Genomic DNA, 21,816 nt, shown 5'->3' with positions numbered 1-21,816 from the left:
TTAGTATCCAAAATGTAAAATACTACAGCTCAGTAGCCAAATAAAACAAACTCCAAAACAAAGACCATTTGATTAACAAATGGGCAGAGGATCTGAAAGATATTTTTTTCCAAGAAGACCTACAGATGGTCAGTAGGCACCTGAGAGTGTGCTCAATATCATTAATTATCAAGGAAATTTAAATAAAAACAATGAGACTACCACCTCACACCTGTCAGAATGGCTATTATCACAGGACAGGACAAGAGATACCACATGTTGGCGAGGACGCAGAGACAAGGGAATCCTTTCCACTCTTAGTGGGAACGTAAATTGGTGTAGCCACTATAGAACACAGTATGGAGGTTCCTCAAAAAAAAAAAAACAAAAAAAAAAACAAAAAAAGAACTACCACAAGATCTAGTAATTCCACTTCTGGATATTGATTCAAAGAAAATGAAAGCTCAGATTTGAAAAGATATCTGCGCTCTCATGTTCATTGCAGGATTATTTACAAGAGCCAAGTCATGGAAGCATCCTAGGTTGTCCATGAATGGGGAAAGAAGTGAGATACACATGGAAACAGGACGCATGTATGTGCACACACTGCACTATTTAGCCATTAAAAAGGATGAAATCTTTTGTGACAACATGAATGGAACTTGAGGGTATTACGCTAAGTGAAATAAGTCAGATGTCGTATGATTTCACTTTTAGTGCAATCTGAAAAAGGAACAGAAATGCATAGATACAGAGAACAGATTGGTGATTGCTGGGGGGTAGGGAGGAGTGTCGGGGGTTTGGTAAAATAGGTGAAGGTGATTGAGAAGTACAAACTTCCAATATAAAATAAAAGCTCATGGGAATGTAATGTATGGCATATGACTATAGTTAATAACACTGTAATGCATTATTTGCAAGTTGCTGAGAGTAGATCTTAAAAGTTTTCGTTGCCAGAAAAATCTTTTATAATTGTATAGTGACAGATGTTAACTAGATTTTTTGTGGTGATCATTTCAGGATCGATACAACCACCAAATCATTATGTTGTGCCCCTGAAACTAATATAATATGTCAATTATACTTAGGTAAAAAATGAAATAAGATTCATGATTTAATACAGTTAATTTTTCTATCAAAAATATTAATTGAATTTGGTATGTTTGAAATTTTTAAGTACATGGCAGTGAAGAATCTCATGACTCTGAGTCCCCTTTGGTGCCATTACCTAGATTCATTCCAGAGCACTAGCGTTTTTATTCACCATTGCTTTTGCCCATTAGTGCAAAACATCACTTCAGTGAATGGGGCAGTTGAGGTCTTCTTCCGACAGTGAAAAAGGTTCATGATTCCCCTGAAATGGTTTCAGGGATCCCCACAGGATTCTGCAACACCTCTTGAGAGCCACTGACCCAGACATATATCCAGAATAATACATCCACTGAATTTGGATTGCTGGGAGAGGAGAGAAGAGGGTACAGGCAGTGAGATGAACAGTCCAGACTATTAGCCATTAAGCTGTGCATTCTCTTCTCGACTCTAAAGAGAGTAATAGGAGAGGAGGAGAACATGCTGATTTTCACAAAAGAGAATGGGCACCTAGGGATTTAACTCACTCCCTCAATTGTAATCTCCCTTGTTAAATTGGAATTATGTCTGCTTAGCCTTCATGCTCACACATTCCACAGAATTCTGTACAAGGACATGAATAGTCTTAAATCTTTTCCTAAAGGAAAACTGGTAGGCAACCATTCTTAGAACTGATATGTTTTATTGCGTTGGATATTTTGTAGAAATGGGGATATATAAGTGGAGATAAAATTTATGTTTATTCTAGGGGCAGGGAACGTGACTTCCGGTTCAAAGGTTTTTCTCATGGCCTCAGACCTTTTTGTTGTGATTTTTTCTTTTATGTTGTTTTCTATAAAGATTTAAATATTAATAGCATTGTCAACCTTTGGTAATAAATGACCACTCATGGCCTTAAGGTTATCTGTTTACCTTGCCCTAATGTAGTATGTTTTTAAACACATTGGTAAACTGAATTGTATTGAAATATGTTAAGAGAATTGGTGCCGTTTTGGTTTTGTTTGTTGGTTTGGGGCTTTGGGGGTTTTGTTTTTAAGCAAACAGTTGTCCATTAACTCAGTGAAAAAGTAATAGTGTACCTTGATTACTTAAAGCAAGATAGTATTTAGTCTGGCTGCCCAGGAGGTTTTTCGTCTCTCAAATCTCTTTTCAACTTTCACCTCTGGCCTCATTCCTCTCTTTCATCATCTACAAGTCACTTAACCTTTCATGTTCAACTGTTCTGCTGGACCCACTGTCTTAAAAACTTTTCATAGGTAGTGTGGATTTTTGTAGTGAGATGGCCTTTCGTACCCATCACCAGCCTGCTGTCTCATACCTATAATTAATTGCCTCTAGTTACAACACTGCATTCCTTGAGATTGACTTTTAATTTATACAGTCTCCTTTCACTCGACCCATTTTGCCTTACCTCCCTGGCATCCCCCTACTCTCTTCCATGTACTGGTCAGGCCCCTCTCTACAACATCTGCTGAACTTATTTATTATTGTTTCCAGTGGAAAAGAGGTAACATGGTGCAGTGGAAAGAACTTGGATGTCAAACATGTCTTAACCACATGCTATACATGATCTTAGAGTAACTTCTGATTCTTAGTTTCTTCACCTTGACTAGCAGAGTGTCAGTTTTTAGGGTTTATTGTCTTTTCAGTATGTATTTTACATCTTAATCAGATCTCCTCAGTGAAACTACTTTAAGTAAGAGACTGTATGTAAACAACATTAACAACAATGGTAGTAATTAATATTCATCAGCTGGTTAAGGGCCAGGCACTGTACCAAGTGTGTTACATGTTTTACCTTTTTAAAATTTTCATCATAGCCCTGTAGGGGAAGTAGCATTGCTAGAAAGCCCATGAAATAGCAGGAGACCTAAGGATTTTTGCTCAGTCCCTGTGTTAACTCTGATTTCTGCATCATTGTTTTATGCAGTTTAAAGCTGATGGAACAGGATACTTGCAACCTTGAAGAAGAAGAGCGAAAAGCAAGTACCAAAATCAAAGAAATAAATGTTCAAAAAGCAAAACTTGTTACTGAATTAACAAACTTTGTAAAGGTAAGGCATTTTCTTAAAAACTCTTCTAAGGGGATCCCTGGGTGGTGCAGCGGTTTGGCGCCTGCCTTTGGCCCAGGGCGCGATCCTGGAGACCCGGGATCAAATCCCACGTCGGGCTCCCGGTGCATGGAGCCTGCTTCTCCCTCTGCCTGTGTCTCTGCCTGTCTCTCTCTCTCTCTGTGTGACTATCATAAATAAATTAAAAAAAAAAAAACCTCTTCTAAGATTTTTACTATCAATTTTAACTTGCTTTGTTTGACATTTCTCCTTATAGGTTAATAAATTAGTTAAAAGCCGTCATTAAGCTAAATTATTTTATTCCAGATGATGCAATTAAGCACAGAAAAACATTTAAAAATTCTCTTGTAAGAAGTAGTTGTAAAAAGAACTAATTGAGGTATCAGTCACATTAAAAAAAATGTTCCTTTTTCTCATGGTTGATACTTTTTTTAAAAACGTTTTCTTAGTTGTAAAACAAATTAAAATTTTAGGGCTTTTTTGTTCCTAGATTTGTACTTCTTTGCATATACAAAAAGTTGATTTAATTCTTCAAAATACTACAGTGATCTCTGAGAAGAACAAATTAGAATCAGATTACATGGCTGCTTCATCACAACTTCGTATAACAGAGGTACGGTTTTTGCTTTTATTTTTTATGATAGGGTGGTTCTAGCCTTAGACCTGGTTTGAAAACCTGTATCTAGCACTTAGAATATGCATTTTGTTATGTGCTCTTTAGTTTATGAATTAATGCATTTTGCTGATGAGGAAGCATCTTTGAAACAGTGTACTATGTATTTTATGTTACTTGATGGGGGAGGTATGGTAATAATTAGAGTCTTATGTAGTCACTCGACAAAGTCTCCTCTGTGTTCCCTTAGCCCATCTAAATTACAGTCACACTATTAACAGGTAGCATCTAGTAGCTTTTATTGCAGCTTGTACATCTCATAAAATAAACCGCAGATGAGTTATAATCAACACTAATTCTGACCTAGGTGTACAGTTTTGGTGGTTTAAACTTCCGTTAATATCGATCTGTGAAATAATATTAAAATAGTGTGCAGGGGGTGAAACGGGATGCTCTAAAGTTAACGAAAATCGCAAGGGCGAACTGGCAAAAGAAGTGGTGACAGTGGCATAGTTTTTAAGTCTTCCAAATCCTTTCTTAAAAATAGAAGAGCAACTAGGATAATGACCACAAACTCATGGATAATGTATACAACAAAACTAAGTTTCAGAGCTCCCCTGTTGTTGTACTGCAGTATACTCTCCCACTGACCACCCAGTGTTAGCATTAGACTATTCAGGTTAAGGGCACAGACTCAACAAGCCTGCCCTTCAGGCTCTCCCCCTCTCCCCTGAAGGCTCAAGAGTAAGTCACGATAATCATAGGACTCAATGCCCCGACACTCTGATCACATAATTTGCCTTTTGGCATTGTCTCTTGAGTCCCCTCAAGCTCTTAGGTCCTCTTCTTTTTTTTTTTTTTTTCCTTAGGTCCTCTTCTAAGCTTGAACGTAGGTATGATCCAAGGGGGTGGGCTCATGAATAATAGACATTCCTATCACTCAGAAGATTCCTAGGGTTTAGAGTCTCCTTCCCAAAAACCAGGGACAAAAGCCCAATTCTTTATTACATGACACATATGAACCTCCAGCATATCAGTGGGTAAGATTAAGTCAGCGGCAACAGCGGTACAACTAGTGTGTTATCGGTAAGTATGTGGTAAACAGAGGGAGAGCTCAGAGAACCCAAAAATGGAGGTCACCAACAGGTTCTCCTCTCTAAAGGGAGGCCCCACTAACTGTGGAAAGCTCAGATCAGTTTGAGAACAGCTGAAAGTGGCAGGTGACTGCAGGTCCTAGAAAGCCGGATGGTGCTGTGGTGGTCCAGGTCCTGTGAACAAGACTAAACTACTTTGCAGAAGAATGCTGCTTACTGAAACTAGAACCGTGTGGTACACTAAGGAGACAGTAAACTTGGTAGTACATGGTTAGAAGGCTGACCCTGTAGCTAACACGCAGCACTAAAAATGGGAGAAGAGAGACAACAGAAGTAAAATAGAATATACTTCCTGACTGTCCGATAGGTATTATCAGGAAATAAAAGGATAATACTTCAGAGTGGGTGCTTTGGGAGACAGAAATAAGGGAGAATTTCAATATTTATAGTGGGAACCAAAAGACACTATTCCAAATAAAATATAAAGGACATAGGACATTATATAAAGTATTTGTGTAAACTTTCCTAAATACCAAAAGATACACAAAGAAAAGGGGAGGGAGATAAAACAGATCATTAAAGATTATTTTACTTATGTGTATTTGCCACAAAAATAAATATGACATAAAATGGCAGAACTGGGGCACCTGGGTGGCTCAGTGGTCGAGCATCTGCCTTTGGCTCAAGTTGTGTTCCCAGGGTCCTGAGATCGAGTCCCACATTGGGCTCCCCACAGGGAGCCTGCTTCTCCCTCTGTCTCTGTGTGTCTGTCTGTGTCTCTCTGCCTCTCATGAATGAATAAAATGTTAAAAAAACAAAACAAAACAAAAAAAAACTAAGGCCAAACATCAATCTTGTCACTAAGTATAAAAGGATGTGTAACTCATCTTTTAAAAAAAGATTATTTCCAAGTTCCAATATGGTGCAGAATGTGAGGGGTACATCTAAGAGAAGAGATCGAGAAAGGTTTAAATAAGAGGATGATAAGCCCAAGGGATTTTTTTTAATCAAAAATCCAAAATACCTATTCAAAAGTCTCTATATTTATGGAATTATAAATATACTTAAAAATAGTAATATTGGTCACCTTTGGAGGATATTGGAGAACGAGCTCATTATTTTGAAAAATGGCAAAGAATTCTACAATCCAGAATTTCCTATGTGAACTATTACTTAGGATAAACAAATATAAGAGAAGTTCCTCTTTACAGGAGCCTTTCAGATAATAAATGCAGAGGGAATTTTAGTATTAGAATATCACCACTTTGCAGCTGCTAATGAATCAGTGGATCACATTAGCTGCTAACATCACCAAAAAATAACCAGATATTTATATGTATTCCCACAGACATAACATGAAATTATTTTGTGAAAAAATTTCAGTCTGATTAAGCCTCTGGAACAAGGGTGTGTCGACATCAGCACTGTCAACATTTTACACTGGAGAATTCTTGTGGGCGCTGTGCTGTGCATTGTAGAATGCAGTATTTCTGGCCTTTACTTGCTAGATACCAGCAGTATACCCCTCCCCACTGCAGTTGTGACAATGTTGCCAGATGTACCCTGGCGATCAAGACTGCTCCCATTTCAGAACCACTGTTGTAAAACTACGAGTTTCAAGTCTTCAGAGTACTCTATTTTATAATTAGATCTCAATTTAGATGATAAATTGTCATCAAAAGTATTTAATTATATTTTGATTTTGGTGAAACCTACAGTTAAAAAGTAAATTCATATACCCAGGTTATGTAACTAAACATTTTCTAATAGCTGTAGTATGGGTTTTTAAATTTTTTTAAAGATTTTATTTATTTATTCATGAGGATCTAGAATTGTAGATGATAGGTACATGAAGGTTTATTATATTCTACTTTGTGTATGTTTGAAGTTTTCCATAATAAAAAATAAAAAGTTTCCATTCTTGACCATCATGAAATAATAGGGGTCATAAGTATTATCTCACTTTAAGCCACTAAAAGATGGAACAAAATATATGAAGTAGTGATTTTCAGACACAACAGGCAGCACAGGATGGTGATTTTTGAGAAGAGGGAAAACAGTGCAAGGTGATCCCTGTGATTGCCTTAGCTTACTGCCAGGAGAGTTTTTAGGCCACACTTTAGGGAAGAGGAACCCAGTAGGAAATAGAGCATAGCACTGCAGGTCTTACACATGGTAAAAGAGTATTAGGAGAATATGGTCAACAACTTTCTGGCAGTAAACCTGACAATTTAGAAGAAATGGGCACACTTTTGAAAAGCCACAACATATCAAAAGTCCCTGAAGGAAGACCTAATTATAATTAGATTAGCCCCATATTTACTAAAGAAATTAAATTTGTACTTAAAAACCTTCCCACAAGGAAAACTCCAGATCCAGAGGCTTCACTGGTGAATTTCACCAAGCCTGAAAAGGAAGAATTAATAGAGGTTCTACCTAGAGTCTTCAAAAGGTGTGGGGGGTGGGGTGAGGGTTACTTCTTCACACATTGTATGAGGCTAGTATTCCTAATATCCAAACCAGCAACTCTACAGACCAGTATGTCTCATAATTCTTTTTTTTTTTTCCATAGTTCTTTTAAAAAGTTAGTAACTGAAGTCCAGTGCTATATAAAAGAGTAGAGTCTTCAAAAGGTGTGGGGGGTGGGGTGAGGGTTACTTCTTCACACATTGTATGAGGCTAGTATTCCTAATATCCAAACCAGCAACTCTACAGACCAGTATGTCTCATAATTCTTTTTTTTTTTCCATAGTTCTTTTAAAAAGTTAGTAACTGAAGTCCAGTGCTATATAAAAGAGTAAAACATCCTAACCAAGTGAGTTTATTATCCCAGTGTGTATCCCAAAGGTTGATCTAATGTTTGAAAATTCATCAGTGTAATCATGTGAATGACTACAGAAAAACCAGATGATCAGATGATCATCTTAAGTATACACAGAGGAAAAACATTTGCTGAAGTGTAGCACCCCTTTAATGATAAAAACTTCGTGTATCTAGGAATACAAGGAAATTTTATACATCTGATAAAAGGCATTTACCCAAAACCATTAGCTCATATACTCCTTGATGAAGGAATGAAAGCTTTCCCCTACTGATTGGAAACAAGGAAAATGCTCACTAATCAGTTGTGTTCCACATTATACAAGAGTATCTAGCCAGTGCAGTGAAGAAAAAACAAAAACTTGTCTACTTCAGACCAACAGATTTCTGTGGAAAATCTTAAAGAATCTGTGCATTCAGCAAGGTTTCAGGATCAGATGTGGCTCCGTCTACTAGCAGTGAACAATTGGCATTTGAAAGTTTAAAAATACTCTGCGGGGTGCCTTACTAAGCATCTGACTCTTAATCTCATCTCAGGCGTTAGCTTGGGTTCTTGAGTGCAAACCCTGAGTTGGCTCCACACCAAATTTTAAAAAATGCCATGTACAATAGCTTCAAAAATAGGAAGTGCTTAAGGATATATTTATAAGAAACTACAAAGTTTTACTGAAATTAAAATAAGACTTACATAAATAGAGAGAATGATTATGTTCATGGATCAAAGGTTCAGGATTTGTTGTCAGTTCTCTCCCAAATATATATATTCAATAAAATTCCCAGCAAGGGTTTTAGAAATTGACAAGCTTATTTGAAAATGCAGTAGACTTAGAAGAACTTTGAAAAAGAACAAGTTCGATGACTCACCCTTCCTAATTTTAAGACTTATTATAAAGCTGCAGTAATGAAGACATTATTGTATTGGTGTAAAAATAGACCTATATGGCTCTGTGGAACAGAATAGGGAACCCAGAAATAGATTCACACATACATAGTCAATTGTTTTTTTGGCATAGATAACTGAGGCAATTCAATGGAGAAAGAATAGTCTAACAAATAGTGCTAGAACAATTGAAGAGTGGTGTACAAAAAATGAGCCACAACCCTTACCTCATACCATATATAAATGGATCATAGACTTAAATGTAAGAACTAAAGCTAAAAGCTTTTTGCAGGAAAGATAAGAAATTCTTAGTGATCTTGGTTTTGGGGAAATTGAAACACAAAAAGCATGAACTATAAGGCAAAAGGAATCAGAAGTTTTACTTCAACAAAATTAACTTTTCAATAGATGCTGTTAAGAAAAAGCAGGCTGGAGACTGGCGGGGACAATATATTTGCAGCACCTAACACCTGACGAAGGACTTGTATCAAGATGAAGGGCTCTTCCTGGGGCCCTTATCGAGCCTAACGTCTGCTTGTATAAAGTCTCTGCAGGCTAATGCTTTTTCCATTTTCAAAGGATTAAAAAAGAAATACAGGATAGTTTGTGGCCCTCCACACCTAAAATACTTACCTGCTGGCCTTGTATAGAAAAAGTTTGCTGACCCTACAGATACCACAGAAAGAACTCTTAAACAACTATTGACACAAAGAAGACAACCCAGTCAGAAGACGGGCAAAAGATTTTAATGTGATCTTCACTAAAGAAAATACAATAGACAGCAAATAAGCATATGAAAAGATGCTGAACTTTATTGTAGGGAGGTGTGAATTAAAGTTATATTGAGCTATCAGAGACCCACTAGCATGACAAACTTTGTACCAAAGTGATGGTGAGGATGTAGAGCAGCTGGAGCTCACGTATATACTGGTACTAGAGATTTCAAGTGTGCAACCACTTTGGAAAACCATTAGAGAGATTCTTAAATGCTAAAAAATATGCCTGCTGTATATTTTGATCCAGCCATTCCTTTCCTGGTATTTACCCAAATGAAAGGCACATTTCACTGTCCATGAAAGACCGGCACAGAATGTGTGGCAATATTGTAATAGGTAGAGACTGGAAATAAATGTCCAGCCGTGGTTAAGCCACAAATTATGGTATATCCACACAACAGGATATTACTCAGCCAATAAAAGGAATGAAAGGAATGAATTACTGAGACACACAGCATGATGGATCTCAGCTATGCTGGTGATAGAAGACAGACCAAAAAAACCCTCTGATTCCCTTTATATGAAATTCTACGGAATGCCTAGTGACATTCTAGAATTCTAATAGAATGCCTAGTGACAGACATAAATCAGCAGTTGCCTGGGGGAGGATACAGTGGGGTAGGTCAAGGAGGAGTATGTAGAGTTGAAAGTGATATGTTTGTTACACTGGGGATGATAGTTTCACTGTTGTATAAGATCATCAGAACTTACCAAGTTGTATACTTTACGCGCAGCTTATTCACCAGTTACACTGCAAAGCTGAAAAAACTCTTTAAAAACTTAGTTTTTTTTTTTTTCCTAAGATTTTATTTATTCACGAGAGACAGAGGGAGAGAGGGACAGAGGGAGAAGCAGGCTCCATGCAGGCCTGGGACTCGATCCCGGGTCTCCAGGATTACGCCCTGAGCTGAAGGTGGCACTAAACCGCTGAGCCACCAGGGCTGCCCAAAACTTCGGAGTTTATCATTTGTTTTACTAAAGTTTTTTTGCAGTATTTTCAAGTATGAAATTTTAAAGGTACATTCGAGTAGGAGGAGTAATGTAGCTTCCACATGTCCTTACCCCTAACAAATGAAACATCTGGCCATAATTGTATATTTTTAAAGCTTGTCCTGTATTTGAAGTCCCCTTGTACCCTTTGTCATCCATTCTTCTCTGAGTCTGCTGTACTCTGGCAGGGTCTATACACGAGTCACATTGTACCTGACTTTTCAGAAACTTTCCTGTTGTGTAATAGTAAACTATAGTAGTATCTTTCAGTGGAAACAGCCCTGATAGGAGGAGCTGTGGGGGCTGGGTACAGAGCTAGCTCCCCAGAGGGCCTCATCTGGGTTTATTTCACGGGGTGTGAGTGAAGCCCTTTGCCCTCGTGTGTTTTGTTGGTGAATAATTATAGAGCCCATGCTACAGTTGTGTCACTGAGTGAGCCTGTGAACCTGGTTATGGAGTGTAGGAAGTGCTATTACAGAAAAGAGTTCATGGAGAAATTGACCCATCATGCCTGTACTATATGGAGTAAGTCCAGTCACATGATACAGTACTGGATCTCTGTGCCTGAACTTGTATTTTTGAATAAACATTAATAAGCTTAAGAAGACTGTAGGTTTGTGCATGTTGACAGGCTTTGGGGTAAATATTCTCCCAAACTTCAGCCCACTCTTGACGTAGAGCTGCTCTTCCGGCAGCTTTTGTTCACATAGACATACTAAGATTTGGTGTAAACTGACAGCTATTGCCCTGTGATCCATTTTGTTAGTAGCAGCAGGAATATTAGAGCAGAGTGAAGGGAGAAAGGTTTGTTTTCAGTTTTTGAATCACTAATTTTTTATAAAGACGGCCACCTTACACTGTCCAAAAAAATAATCTGTGGTTAGCTGCTTGTCCCTTTAGATTTTGTTACCTGGAAATAGCCACTCACTTCTCAGCCTCTTAACCACTAGCAAAGACTTGTGTGCGTACAGCCCTTGACAGGTTTTCCCATAACGATCTTACCTGATACTCCCTGACTATATTTTGCATTTCCTCAGCAGTGTTTGGTACCATTCTGTTTCTTTTTTCACTAGTTGATCTGAAAATTGTTTTATGCATCCCTTTTGGAAAGTTCTTTTATTTCCTGCACAGTGTACTCAGTAAGTGTTTGTTGCTGACTGACCATCGTCCCTAACTACACTTTTGAAATAATCAAGGACGAATGAAATTATATAGAATACACCTGTCATCGTTCACTTTCTTTTGTTCTTATTTCTTCTGGTTGCTGTCCTTTACCCACAGATGCTCTTACTATTCTTTCTTGCTCTCCTACTTCGTTTGAAACAAGGAAAAAATAGTGTTTTTCCCCCTACTTGTCCCTTTGAACACATGGCAGGTTGCACTAAGGAACCATTACTATCACTTCCCCATTTTTGTCCTTGACGCTGATCATGGAAACAAGTTAACTAGAGAGGACTGACTTGTGTCAGTGGGGGTTGTATCCATGAGGGAACTTAAGGATGATTAACTACCATGGATTCTGATGTGTCCTCAGACTGGAAGGCAAAGAGGGCAAGAGGATTCCAGGCCCCTAACATATCCTCAGAGAAAGGCAGGTGGTTGTAAGTGTTAGTTTGTTAACTGTGCCTGAAGTATTTTTAGGACAAGTTAATAAACATGTAAACCTGAATATAAAGGTGGATACAGATGAATATACCTGTTACTTGGTTGAGGTTTTTAAGTCGTGTGCTGCTTTCCTGATCCCACTCAGTGTCTCTTGTCTATCTCTGGTCATAGGTATTAAAACATCTATCTGCCTGAGAATGGGTATTGTGATGTGATAATTCTATTTAATATATATCAGAATGCTTAGTGCACTGCCTAGCATGAAACCAGGGTTTCCTTCAGAAGTATAGGTTTACATCAGAATTAACATTAGTTACAAGAATTAGAAATTGTTTGTGTTTATCCTCACACTAAATTTAGAAATTCTGTGCTTCCATCTAACGTTCTCTTCTCTAGCTGCCTGCTTCCCTCTGTCCCGCAAAACAATTTCAGGAACCTTTTGTTTATTTAAGGGAAATAGATTTGGGGAGAAGGAGGGTCATTTAACAAGTAAACAGTATTCTTGCCATTTGTTAATGGCTCACTATTAGAATTTGTTATTTTGAATAGTAAAAAGTCAAGACCACTATCTTTAAATTTCAAGTTTGACGTTAAAATTTCAAGTTGATATTAAAAGATTACTTTTCATATTTCTAAAATATGTGTATGTACTAAAATAAAGTTAACATGTGAACTTGAAATCTATTGGTATGAAATTTGAGGCTTGTTTTAAAGGAAAATTGAAGTAATGCTTTTATTTACAACTACTGTTTTAGTAAAAGCTCACATTCCTTTCATACAGAAAATCATTGTCATTTGACTAATTGTTAAATATTTACTGTGTTAATTTTACATAAAACATGCAATTATATTAAGAAATTCTGTGAGTAGTTCTGCTTTCTATCACTAGAGGGCCCTCTTAGAGAAGCTTTTCCATGTTCAATGTCACTATACACCTTTCAGGACCATTGAATGTGCTCAGAATTTCAGAAAAAAGGATACTTATTCTTTCGGAATATATACCCATAGAATAGTCCTTTCTGAGATGTCGGTGGGGCACAGTTTGTCAGTTTGCCTTTTCCTCTCTTGGTCTCCCACAGATGAAGAGTTTCTGTTGTCTGTTAACTGTTAAAGGCTAGACTCTAAGCAGAATTGTTAAAGCCTTTTTCATTAGCGTGACTATAGAACATTATCTTAGGTAATGGTAGGCTCTCTTTCTTTCCTATCCTTACCCACCCCTCACCTACCCCGGGCCAAAAAGACTCAATAATACGAATTATGGTTTAGAGTAGGGAGAAAACCAGCACCGTTTAAAGAAGTGTGTCACAAACACATACATACAGAAAGAACAGTTTTCTCTGATAAAGATTTAATTAGATTGATGCCATTCATTGGAAGGCAACTGTTCAGTGAGGTCCTCCCAAGCCCAGAGGCCCACACGTATTTCTTTGCCATAACATTCTGGTGCTTTGTTTGGCAAGGCCCAGAGGAGTATGAAGCAGAAATGGAAGAGTCTAGAAGTGTGTGGTCTCTTTCTGGCACTTAGAGTTGCCTCTGTGTGATTGGCCCTGAGAGCGAAGCAGAGGTGATGGGGAATCTTTAACATTTTCCTCTATTTGTCTCAGGCTTAGAGAACCATAATAGCAAGTGATGAGTATTGGGCTGGCTTTGCATTTTCAGTTCAGTCCAGGAATTCCTTTACTTTTTTCTTAGTTTAGCGCATTTGCTATCAAACTTTTTTTTTTTTTTTATCTTTTATTTTTTTATTTACGATAGAGAGAGGCAGAGACACAGGCAGAGGGAGAAGCAGGCTCCATGCACCGGGAGCCCAACGTGGGATTCGATCCCGGGTCTCCAGGATCGTGCCCTGAGCCAAAGGCAGGCGCCAAACCACTGCGCCACCCAGGGATCCCTGCTCTCAAACTTGTATGCATAAAAATCACCTGAGGATCTTGTTAATACACATGTGCAGGCCTCTGCCCTAGGAGATCTTAATGAGTAAATACATCTGCCTTGTGGCTGGGCATCAATACTGTTTTAATCATCTTCACCATCCCCTCCCGCACCTCTCTGGTGCAGACTGAAGTTTGAGGTTTAGTGGAAAGAGTAAGCTGGACCTGTTTTCTTAGGAACCTGTTCACTTGGTATTTTTATAACCTTGAGGAAGTTTCTTAATACCTCTAAGCCATGTATGAAGAAGATAATAAATTTCTCTAAGATTGCAATGAGGATTAGAGGACTTAACATATAACAAGCTTGGCCCACAGAAGGCATTCCATGATGCCCTCCTCATTACAAATGAAACTTGTCATCTGGCTCTTGCCTACCTTATCACTCTGATTTTGTACAATCTTACCTCTCCTCCAACTATGGTAGATTACTTGTTCCCTAAATAAGCCTCCAGGGAGGCTTCCCTGCCCTTACATTTGTAATTAGGATGCTAATGCTGGGAATCTGTTCTGCTACTTGTAGCCTCCCTAGTAATCTCTTTCTTACTTGTTCTTGAAGACCATTCACCTGTCATAGCTTCTGTGACCCCTCTGGCCTTCCTGTACCCTCCCCCGCCAGGCGTTGCTTTCATCTGTCCAGCCCTGTCCAAGGGCCGTCCATGGTGCTTAAGAAGGAGAGCATGAGTTCTAGAAGCAGGCATGGTTGTGAATCCTGACAGCCTGCAACTGAGTTTGTGAGGTTGGACAAGATGCTTTATTTTTTTAATATGCAAAATGGGGAATAATAGCATTGTACAGTATTGTGAGAAATAAGGGCGTCCTGTGTGAAGCATACAGCACATAAGCTTTCAATAAATAGAGCTGTTTCTTTAATGATAATTTTGTCTTTTCTCCTTTTTCAACTTTCTGTGTTGAGTGCCTAATAAAATCCTGACATTCCATGGATTCTCAGTAATTATCTGATGAAGGAATGAGTGGGTCCATGAATAAATGATAACTATATGAAAGGCAGTGGGACAGCTACCAAACACTATTTACAGGTTCTCTTTACATTCAGATGCTGAGTGTTCAGACAGGAAGCCTACAGACTGTGTATTTCAAATTGTATTAGAGTATAATTATATATAGCTTAAACTGTTGAAGAAAAAAGCAAATTTAAATTTCAGAGCTCTTCAGAGAACTATGGCGCAGAACATAGCCATAGGATATGCTGGTATATTTTAAAATTTAAGTTCAAACTTAATCTTCCTAATAATAGCTGTCATGATTTTTGAGGTATGGTTTTTTAGATGCTTTTACTTCCCTGTATTCAGTCATTGATCTACAGGCCTACCTCGTTCTGTATTCTTCACTTCACTAAACTTCAGATGTTGTATATTTTATCATTATTGTATCAGTTACGGTGACCTGTGATCAATGAGTCACTTTGCTGAAAGCTCACATAGTGGTCAGCATTTTTTAGCATTAAAGTATATTTTAAGTAATGTATGTATTTTTTTTTTTTTTTTAAGATATAATGCCCTTGCACAATTAGACCACATTTTGGTAAATGTAACTTTTACATGTGCTAGGAAACTATAAAACATTCATTTGACTTGCTTTCGTGTGATGGCCGCTTCATTGAGGTACTCTGGGACTGAATCCACAGTGTCCCCAAAGCATGCCTGTGAATTGCTCATTTGAGCAAGTAGCTCGCTGATCTAATGATAGCATAAAAATGGTCAATTCTTTTTCTTGCAATAGCAACATTTCATTGAGCTGGATGAAAGTCGACAGAGATTATTGCAGAAATGCAAGGAGCTGATGAAGAGAGCTAGGCAAGTATGTAACCTGGGTGCAGAGCAGACAGTTCCTCAAGAATACCAGACAGTAAGTATAACAAGTGTATAAGGCTGCAAGGTCACATGCTGCGCACCTTCTTTATCCGCTTCAAGTGTGTTAGGCATTGTAATGGGCCCTGAGAAACACAACGTGCCATAAGGAATTGTGGAATCCCACCCCGCCCCCCCATTTTTAAACTGAATATGTATGTAAAGTCATTGTGCATAGTGGATTTTCTTTCCTGTATTCAAGGAAATAAGGATGGGCATCCCTCCATCTTCGCTTAGTCCTAAAGTTATTAAAGCACGGCTATCCCCTTGCATAGTTCTCAGTTCCGTAACATTCATTCTTCCAATAAGAGGCTTTTTTTCTCCAAACTCCCTTTAAGACGTAGGGTCAGGGGATGGGGTGTAGTTCTTTATGGAAATGTAGCATTGGTAATTGGCATATAAGAAATAGTAAATAGAAGGGATGTTTAGAAAAAGGCAAACTGAAAAGGTTTTTCTGGAAGTTAACATATTTAGGTTTAAGCGGGACCTGAATCTTTAGGGCTAACATCTGGTGAGAAAAGGAGAAAAGAGCCTTTCCTCCTTCCCTTTCTGTTTTCTGTGCTGACATATTGTTCAGTTAGTACAAGGAGTTGTTGCCCTCTAGTCCACGTTCCACCACTAATTATGTGGCCCCGTGGCTCTGTTATCTGACGAGTGGGGATCATACCAACTCTCAGAACAATGTCAAATTAAAAGTAGAAAATGAATTTTTAGATAAGGTATTTTATCTTAATTTGAATAGATAATGTGTATTTCCCTATTTCAGTAGTTCATGTCCCATCTCTTTCAATACCTAATGAAATGGTGGGTGGGGGAAACCATTTGGATTATGATTTTCAAAGATCTTACTCTGTTAGATCAACTACACCATAGAAAATGGTTCTATTTAGGCACATAATAGGGATGTAGTAGGTACATAGAAAAGACGAACTGAGTGGTGGCTATTTCTAAAAATATATTAGAACTTCTCTAGAGTACATGGAATCATCATATAATAAATAGTAGCACAAGATCTGTACCAATTTTTTTTCAGAGCGTAGGATTAGTCTACTCTTGATAAGTTGTATTGTTTTTGAAAGAAAATTAGAAGATAATTCATATATTAAAAACATTACTGATGTATCAGGCATTGAACAAAACACATACTTCTCTACTGAAATTTATATTCTAGTCTGGAGGGTGGAGCAGATAAATGAATTAAAAAGCAGATAATGTTGGCTATCAAGAGGTGCTAAGAAGAAACAAGGTAAGAGGATAGTGTCAGGAAGCCTCCTTTGGGAAGATACTATTATAGAGGATTCCTGAATGCAGAAAAGAAATTAGTCAAGTAAGAGTTGGAGGGTAAAGTTTTCCAGGCAGAGAAAACAGCTCCATACAAAGTCCCTGAGGTAGAAGTACACAAGGGCAGGTTTCACATGAAGGAAGCAATCTCAGTCTGGCTAAGACCTTATGATCCAGGCCCAAAGGCAGGCAGGAGTCAGATCATGCAGCCCCTTAAGCCCATGGAAGGAGTTTGGATTGTACATGGAGACAGAACCCACCAGAAGATCAGAGAGAGGAGTGATGGGACTGGTGTGGGCATGTAGGAGCCCCCTCTGCCTGCCAGGCGGAGACTCGAGGAGGGACCCAAGAATGAAAGCAAGGAGGCCATTTAGAAGAGGATTGCTTCGGGCCAGGCCAAAGGGAAAAGTGGCATGGAGCAGGGTAGGAGCACTGGAAAGGGAAGTTTGCCGACCTGAGGATCTTTTCGTGACAGCAGGACTGGCTAATGGATTTCAGGAGAAGGGCAAGAGGGAGAACCACCCCCTATGTTCTGCCATTGACTGAAGGAGAACTAGGTTTGCCCCCATTGGTGGGGAGGGTGGGTGACAGGAATCTTTCTGTTGGACCATCTCCACCTGAAGACGCCTGTTAGGGAGCCTGTGAAGACCCATGCACATGCGCAGCACAGGCTGAAAGCTCAGCAGTCACGTCAGAGCAGCAGCAGATGCTGACTAGAGAGAGCAATTCAACTTCTCTAGGCTTTCAGAAATAGTTAAAAGACCTTAAGATTGAAGTATTAGATTAATGTAATACTTCAGGACCTTTTTCAGAGCGTCAAGATGCATTCTGTACCTCTTTTGTCTGAGCGTTGCAGGTTCCCCCTCAGACAGGAAAGCGCCTGTGCCGACTTCTCTGTCAGGGCTCAGAAGGTAGTATGGTTGACCCTCGAACAACATGGGCTGAACCGCACGGGGCCACTTCTAGAAATTGCCCCAGACCACAGGGCAATTTCTTTCAATAAATACAGCACTAAATGTATTTTCTCTTGTGTTTTTCTTAATATTTCCTTTTGTCAAGTTCACCGTAAGTGTACACTATATAAAACCCGTAACCTACAAAGTACGTGTTATCTCACTGTTGATATTATCGCTGAGGCCTGCAGGCAGCAGTGGACTACTGGGAGTTAGATGTGTATTTCTGACTACACGGCGGGTGGGGGCGAGGGGGCGGTCCCCTAACCCTGCGTTGTTCGAGGGTCAGCCATGCTGTGGTGAAATTCTACCATCGAAGTAATTGGATTCTTAAGATGCTTTTGTCGTTCTTCATAAGTACAGTATAAAGTTCTAACTTCTTGCTCTCTTTCAATGCCCCACATATTCTGGACCCATTCTACCAATTCAGCAAGTACCCACCATTCCAAATGGACACAACTCCTCACCCCCCATGGTATGCAGCGCTCTTTCTGTTCTCCACACTCCTCTCCCTCTGCCTCGCTTTTCCCCAGCTACTTGCTTGCAGGCCCCAAGATGAAATTGAGGCCTCTTCTTTCCCTTAACTCTCTGTAGTTTCTCCAGCATGAACTGGTATCCCTTCCTCCCCCGTAACTCCCTGTAGCTGTAGGATAGAACTTTAATACTCAGCACCAACACTCGGCCTTAAGGTGTTACCAGTGTTACTAAGTGTATAAAGTGGAAGCTTTTTGAAGGCAAAAACCCCTGTTGAATTCCTCTGATTCCTTGTATGCTAGCATGCTGTTGAACACATAGTAGATACTTACTCAGCAGAACACTTAACTGTTCAAACAGAACTGCTTCTGCTGGACTGCTTGTAATAACAGACCTTTGTTTTTTTTTCCCTCTTTAGGCTTTCCAGGATCTTCCAAACACATTGGATGAAATTGACGCTTTATTAACTGAAGAAAGATCAAGAGCTTCTTGCTTCACGGGACTGAATCCTACAGTATGCTACTTGCCCTGTTGCCTCCCGCAAGCACCACTGCCCCCTTCCTCACACCCACCACGCACGCGCACGCACACCTCCTTCCAGCACTCGCCTCCCACTCTGTACTAGAGCTCTTGGTAATAATAAGCCAGACAGCAGGAACAATGTGCTTTAAATGCCAGATTCTGAATCTATTAGAATTTTAAATAGACTCTTCCTAAGGAACACACTGTTCTGTGCCTTTCCTTTATAAAAAGAATCATTGGGCTAACCTGAAATACTGCAGTGTCTATTTTTTCAAGGATAAAAAAACACGTTTAGTAGAAGAACATAAATTGCGTACAAACAATGCAACAATTGGCATATTTTCAGTTAGTATTTTAATTGATGCAGAATTTCCTGTAATGTTATCCTTTGGTAGATTCTTAAATAATTTTTTCTCTGCCAGGTTGTTGAAGAATACACAAAAAGAGAAGAAGAAATAGAGCAATTAACTGAGGAACTAAAGATAAAGAAGGTTGAACTGGATAAATACAGGGAAAACATTTCACAGGTCATTAACCTTTAACTTTTCTTTCTGTCACGTGCTTATCATATGGGAATGTAGAATAATGCAAACTGAAATGACATGTTTCTAAGAACAACTGCCATGTATGGTGTCATGACTAAATTGATCTTTGTTTTATGGACAATTTTCTGTCAGAACGTAGTAATACTTCTTTTAAAATGCCCTTTTATGTTGAATTGATTTGCTTGCAGGTAAAAGAAAGGTGGCTTAATCCTTTAAAAGAACTCGTAGAAAAAATTAATGAAAAATTCAGCAATTTTTTCAGTTCCATGCAATGTGCTGGTGAAGTTGATCTACATACAGAAAATGAGGTAATATTGCATTTGAAATGTTTCTTGGCAAGTAATTTTAATTATATGCTAAAAGTCTGTGTAAATTATTTGTTTATTCTAGAGTTATACCTGTGAAAATTTGCTAACTACAAAATCGAGCCACCTAGGCACCCTGAATAAACCAGTTAAGCATCTGCCTTTGGCTCAGGTCATGATCCCAGGGTTCTGGGATCAAGCCCCGTGTTGGGTTCCCTACTCAGTAGGGAGTCTGCTTCTCTCTCCCCCTCTACCCTTCCCTCTCTTAAGCTCTCTCTTACTTTGCTCATTCTCTCTCTTCAATCTTTGTGAGAAGGAAAACACCACCTATGGGAGTCCATCAGGGTTTTGTTTTTTTTTTTTTTTTTGCAACATGAGACAAGTCACTATAGCCTTACTAAAATTCTTTTTTATATCCAGATAGGTAATGGTTATTCAGCTGTGAATGAATTGCTTTATAAATCTACCATTCTCCACATTAGAAGAGTCCTTTAGAGATTGGCAAATGTAACTGAAATACAGTATAATATCAGTGGTTTCCTCTTTTATTCAAGATTTTAAGAGTACACAGGAATGAAAATATTTGGAAACTTGTTACTAATTCCTTAAACTAGAACAATGCACTACAAAATGGTAGGTGTAAGATAATTTTGAACCAGAAATGTGTAAAGTGAATGTGGACTTTGCTTTAAGATCATTGGAAAATAGTGAGGCTAGTTGGTAATTTTACTGAGCTTATTTTAGTGTCTAGTTTTGTGTATGTTGAAAATTTTCCCTAATAAGTTTTTTTCCGTAGGATAGAAATGAAGACCATAAAAGATCATTTTCTTTCAAGCATGTGTGCAATCTTGCATGTACGTTCTGTACATAGATACAAAGCAAGGTAGTGCTTTAGGAACTTTGCCCTATGACTCCTTCACCTGCTTGAAGTGAGACATAAGGATAGTCAACATTATTTCACTTTTCAGTTCTATTAAGATAGATTTTGCCATAGTGAGGCCATCCACAGACTTTTTAGGTTTGTTACACAATTAAGAGACAGTGTAGTAACAAATATAATTCATAATATACTGTGCACGTGTTGGGCTCTGTGCCGAAGCACTTAGAAGTCCGTTATCTCGTTATCTCGTTTCATCCTCCCAGTTACTCTGTAAAGCAGTATTCTGATCCTCCCTTTTTTACAAATAAAGTATCAAAGTAGTAGTTGCTGTCTACAAAGCTGTTAGAGATCTTTAAGGAACTAACTCTTCTAATGGATTTATTCAGTCTATCATCAAATACTATAAAATTGCTGGAGAAAACTGTAACCTTTCAACAACTTTTTACTGTTCTACAGGAAGACTATGATAAATATGGAATTCGAATTCGAGTCAAATTTCGCAGCAGTACGCAGCTGCACGAATTAACCCCACACCATCAGAGTGGAGGTGAAAGAAGTGTTTCCACCATGTTGTACTTGATGGCGCTCCAGGAGCTTAATCGATGTCCATTTAGAGTAGTTGATGAAATCAATCAGGTGTGGTGCTTATTCTTTTACTTGGGCTTTAGTGTAGCTTATAATAGATTGAAATGTAATCATTATTGTTGTCATTGTTTAGGGAATGGACCCGATCAATGAACGGAGAGTGTTTGAAATGGTTGTAAATACTGCTTGTAAAGAAAATACATCTCAATACTTCTTTATTACACCAAAGGTGGGTAATAAGACATCTGCACATGCTCTGTACTCAGAAGTCCCCTGTGGTGTAATCATGGAGCAGATTATGGCCCGATCCATAAATGAGCAGAAACACTCCCCCAAAACAGAACTAAAAATATATCAGTAATATTTATATAAAGGGGACAAGTTCCAGTGACATACTTAATCAGAAACCTTATTATTGGAAAAAGAAACGTAGGAGGCATAGAATTATGTTCTAGAACCAAAATTTCCTCCCTGCTTTTGGCACTTTTTATCTAGAGAGGCTCTTCTTTTAGTACTTTAAAAAAGGGGCGGGGGGGGGGGGCAGGAGAATATAA

General features: G+C 38.6%; 1 protein-coding gene across 2 annotated transcripts in view; it reads left to right on the top strand.

Annotated features, from left to right (window-relative positions):
- SMC5 (structural maintenance of chromosomes 5) overlaps positions 1–21,816 on the top strand; it is an 87,704-nt gene that overhangs the window by 62,771 nt on the left and 3,117 nt on the right. The window contains exons 16-24 of one of the 2 annotated variants that reach the window (XM_041743218.1): positions 2,999–3,122; positions 3,631–3,753; positions 15,590–15,715; positions 18,382–18,426; positions 18,844–18,939; positions 19,370–19,474; positions 19,681–19,800; positions 21,134–21,313; positions 21,396–21,491. In XM_041743218.1, coding sequence (XP_041599152.1) covers positions 2,999–3,122; positions 3,631–3,753; positions 15,590–15,715; positions 18,382–18,426; positions 18,844–18,939; positions 19,370–19,474; positions 19,681–19,800; positions 21,134–21,313; positions 21,396–21,491 — 1,015 coding nt within the window. The remainder of the gene's footprint in view (positions 1–2,998; positions 3,123–3,630; positions 3,754–15,589; positions 15,716–18,381; positions 18,427–18,843; positions 18,940–19,369; positions 19,475–19,680; positions 19,801–21,133; positions 21,314–21,395; positions 21,492–21,816) is intronic. The other variant, XM_041743219.1, reaches the window with a different exon arrangement.

This window comes from Vulpes lagopus, chromosome 2 (genome assembly GCF_018345385.1).
Source record: "Vulpes lagopus strain Blue_001 chromosome 2, ASM1834538v1, whole genome shotgun sequence".
Taxonomy (NCBI): domain Eukaryota; kingdom Metazoa; phylum Chordata; class Mammalia; order Carnivora; family Canidae; genus Vulpes; species Vulpes lagopus.
This window is presented reverse-complemented; position numbering and strand designations above follow the sequence as displayed.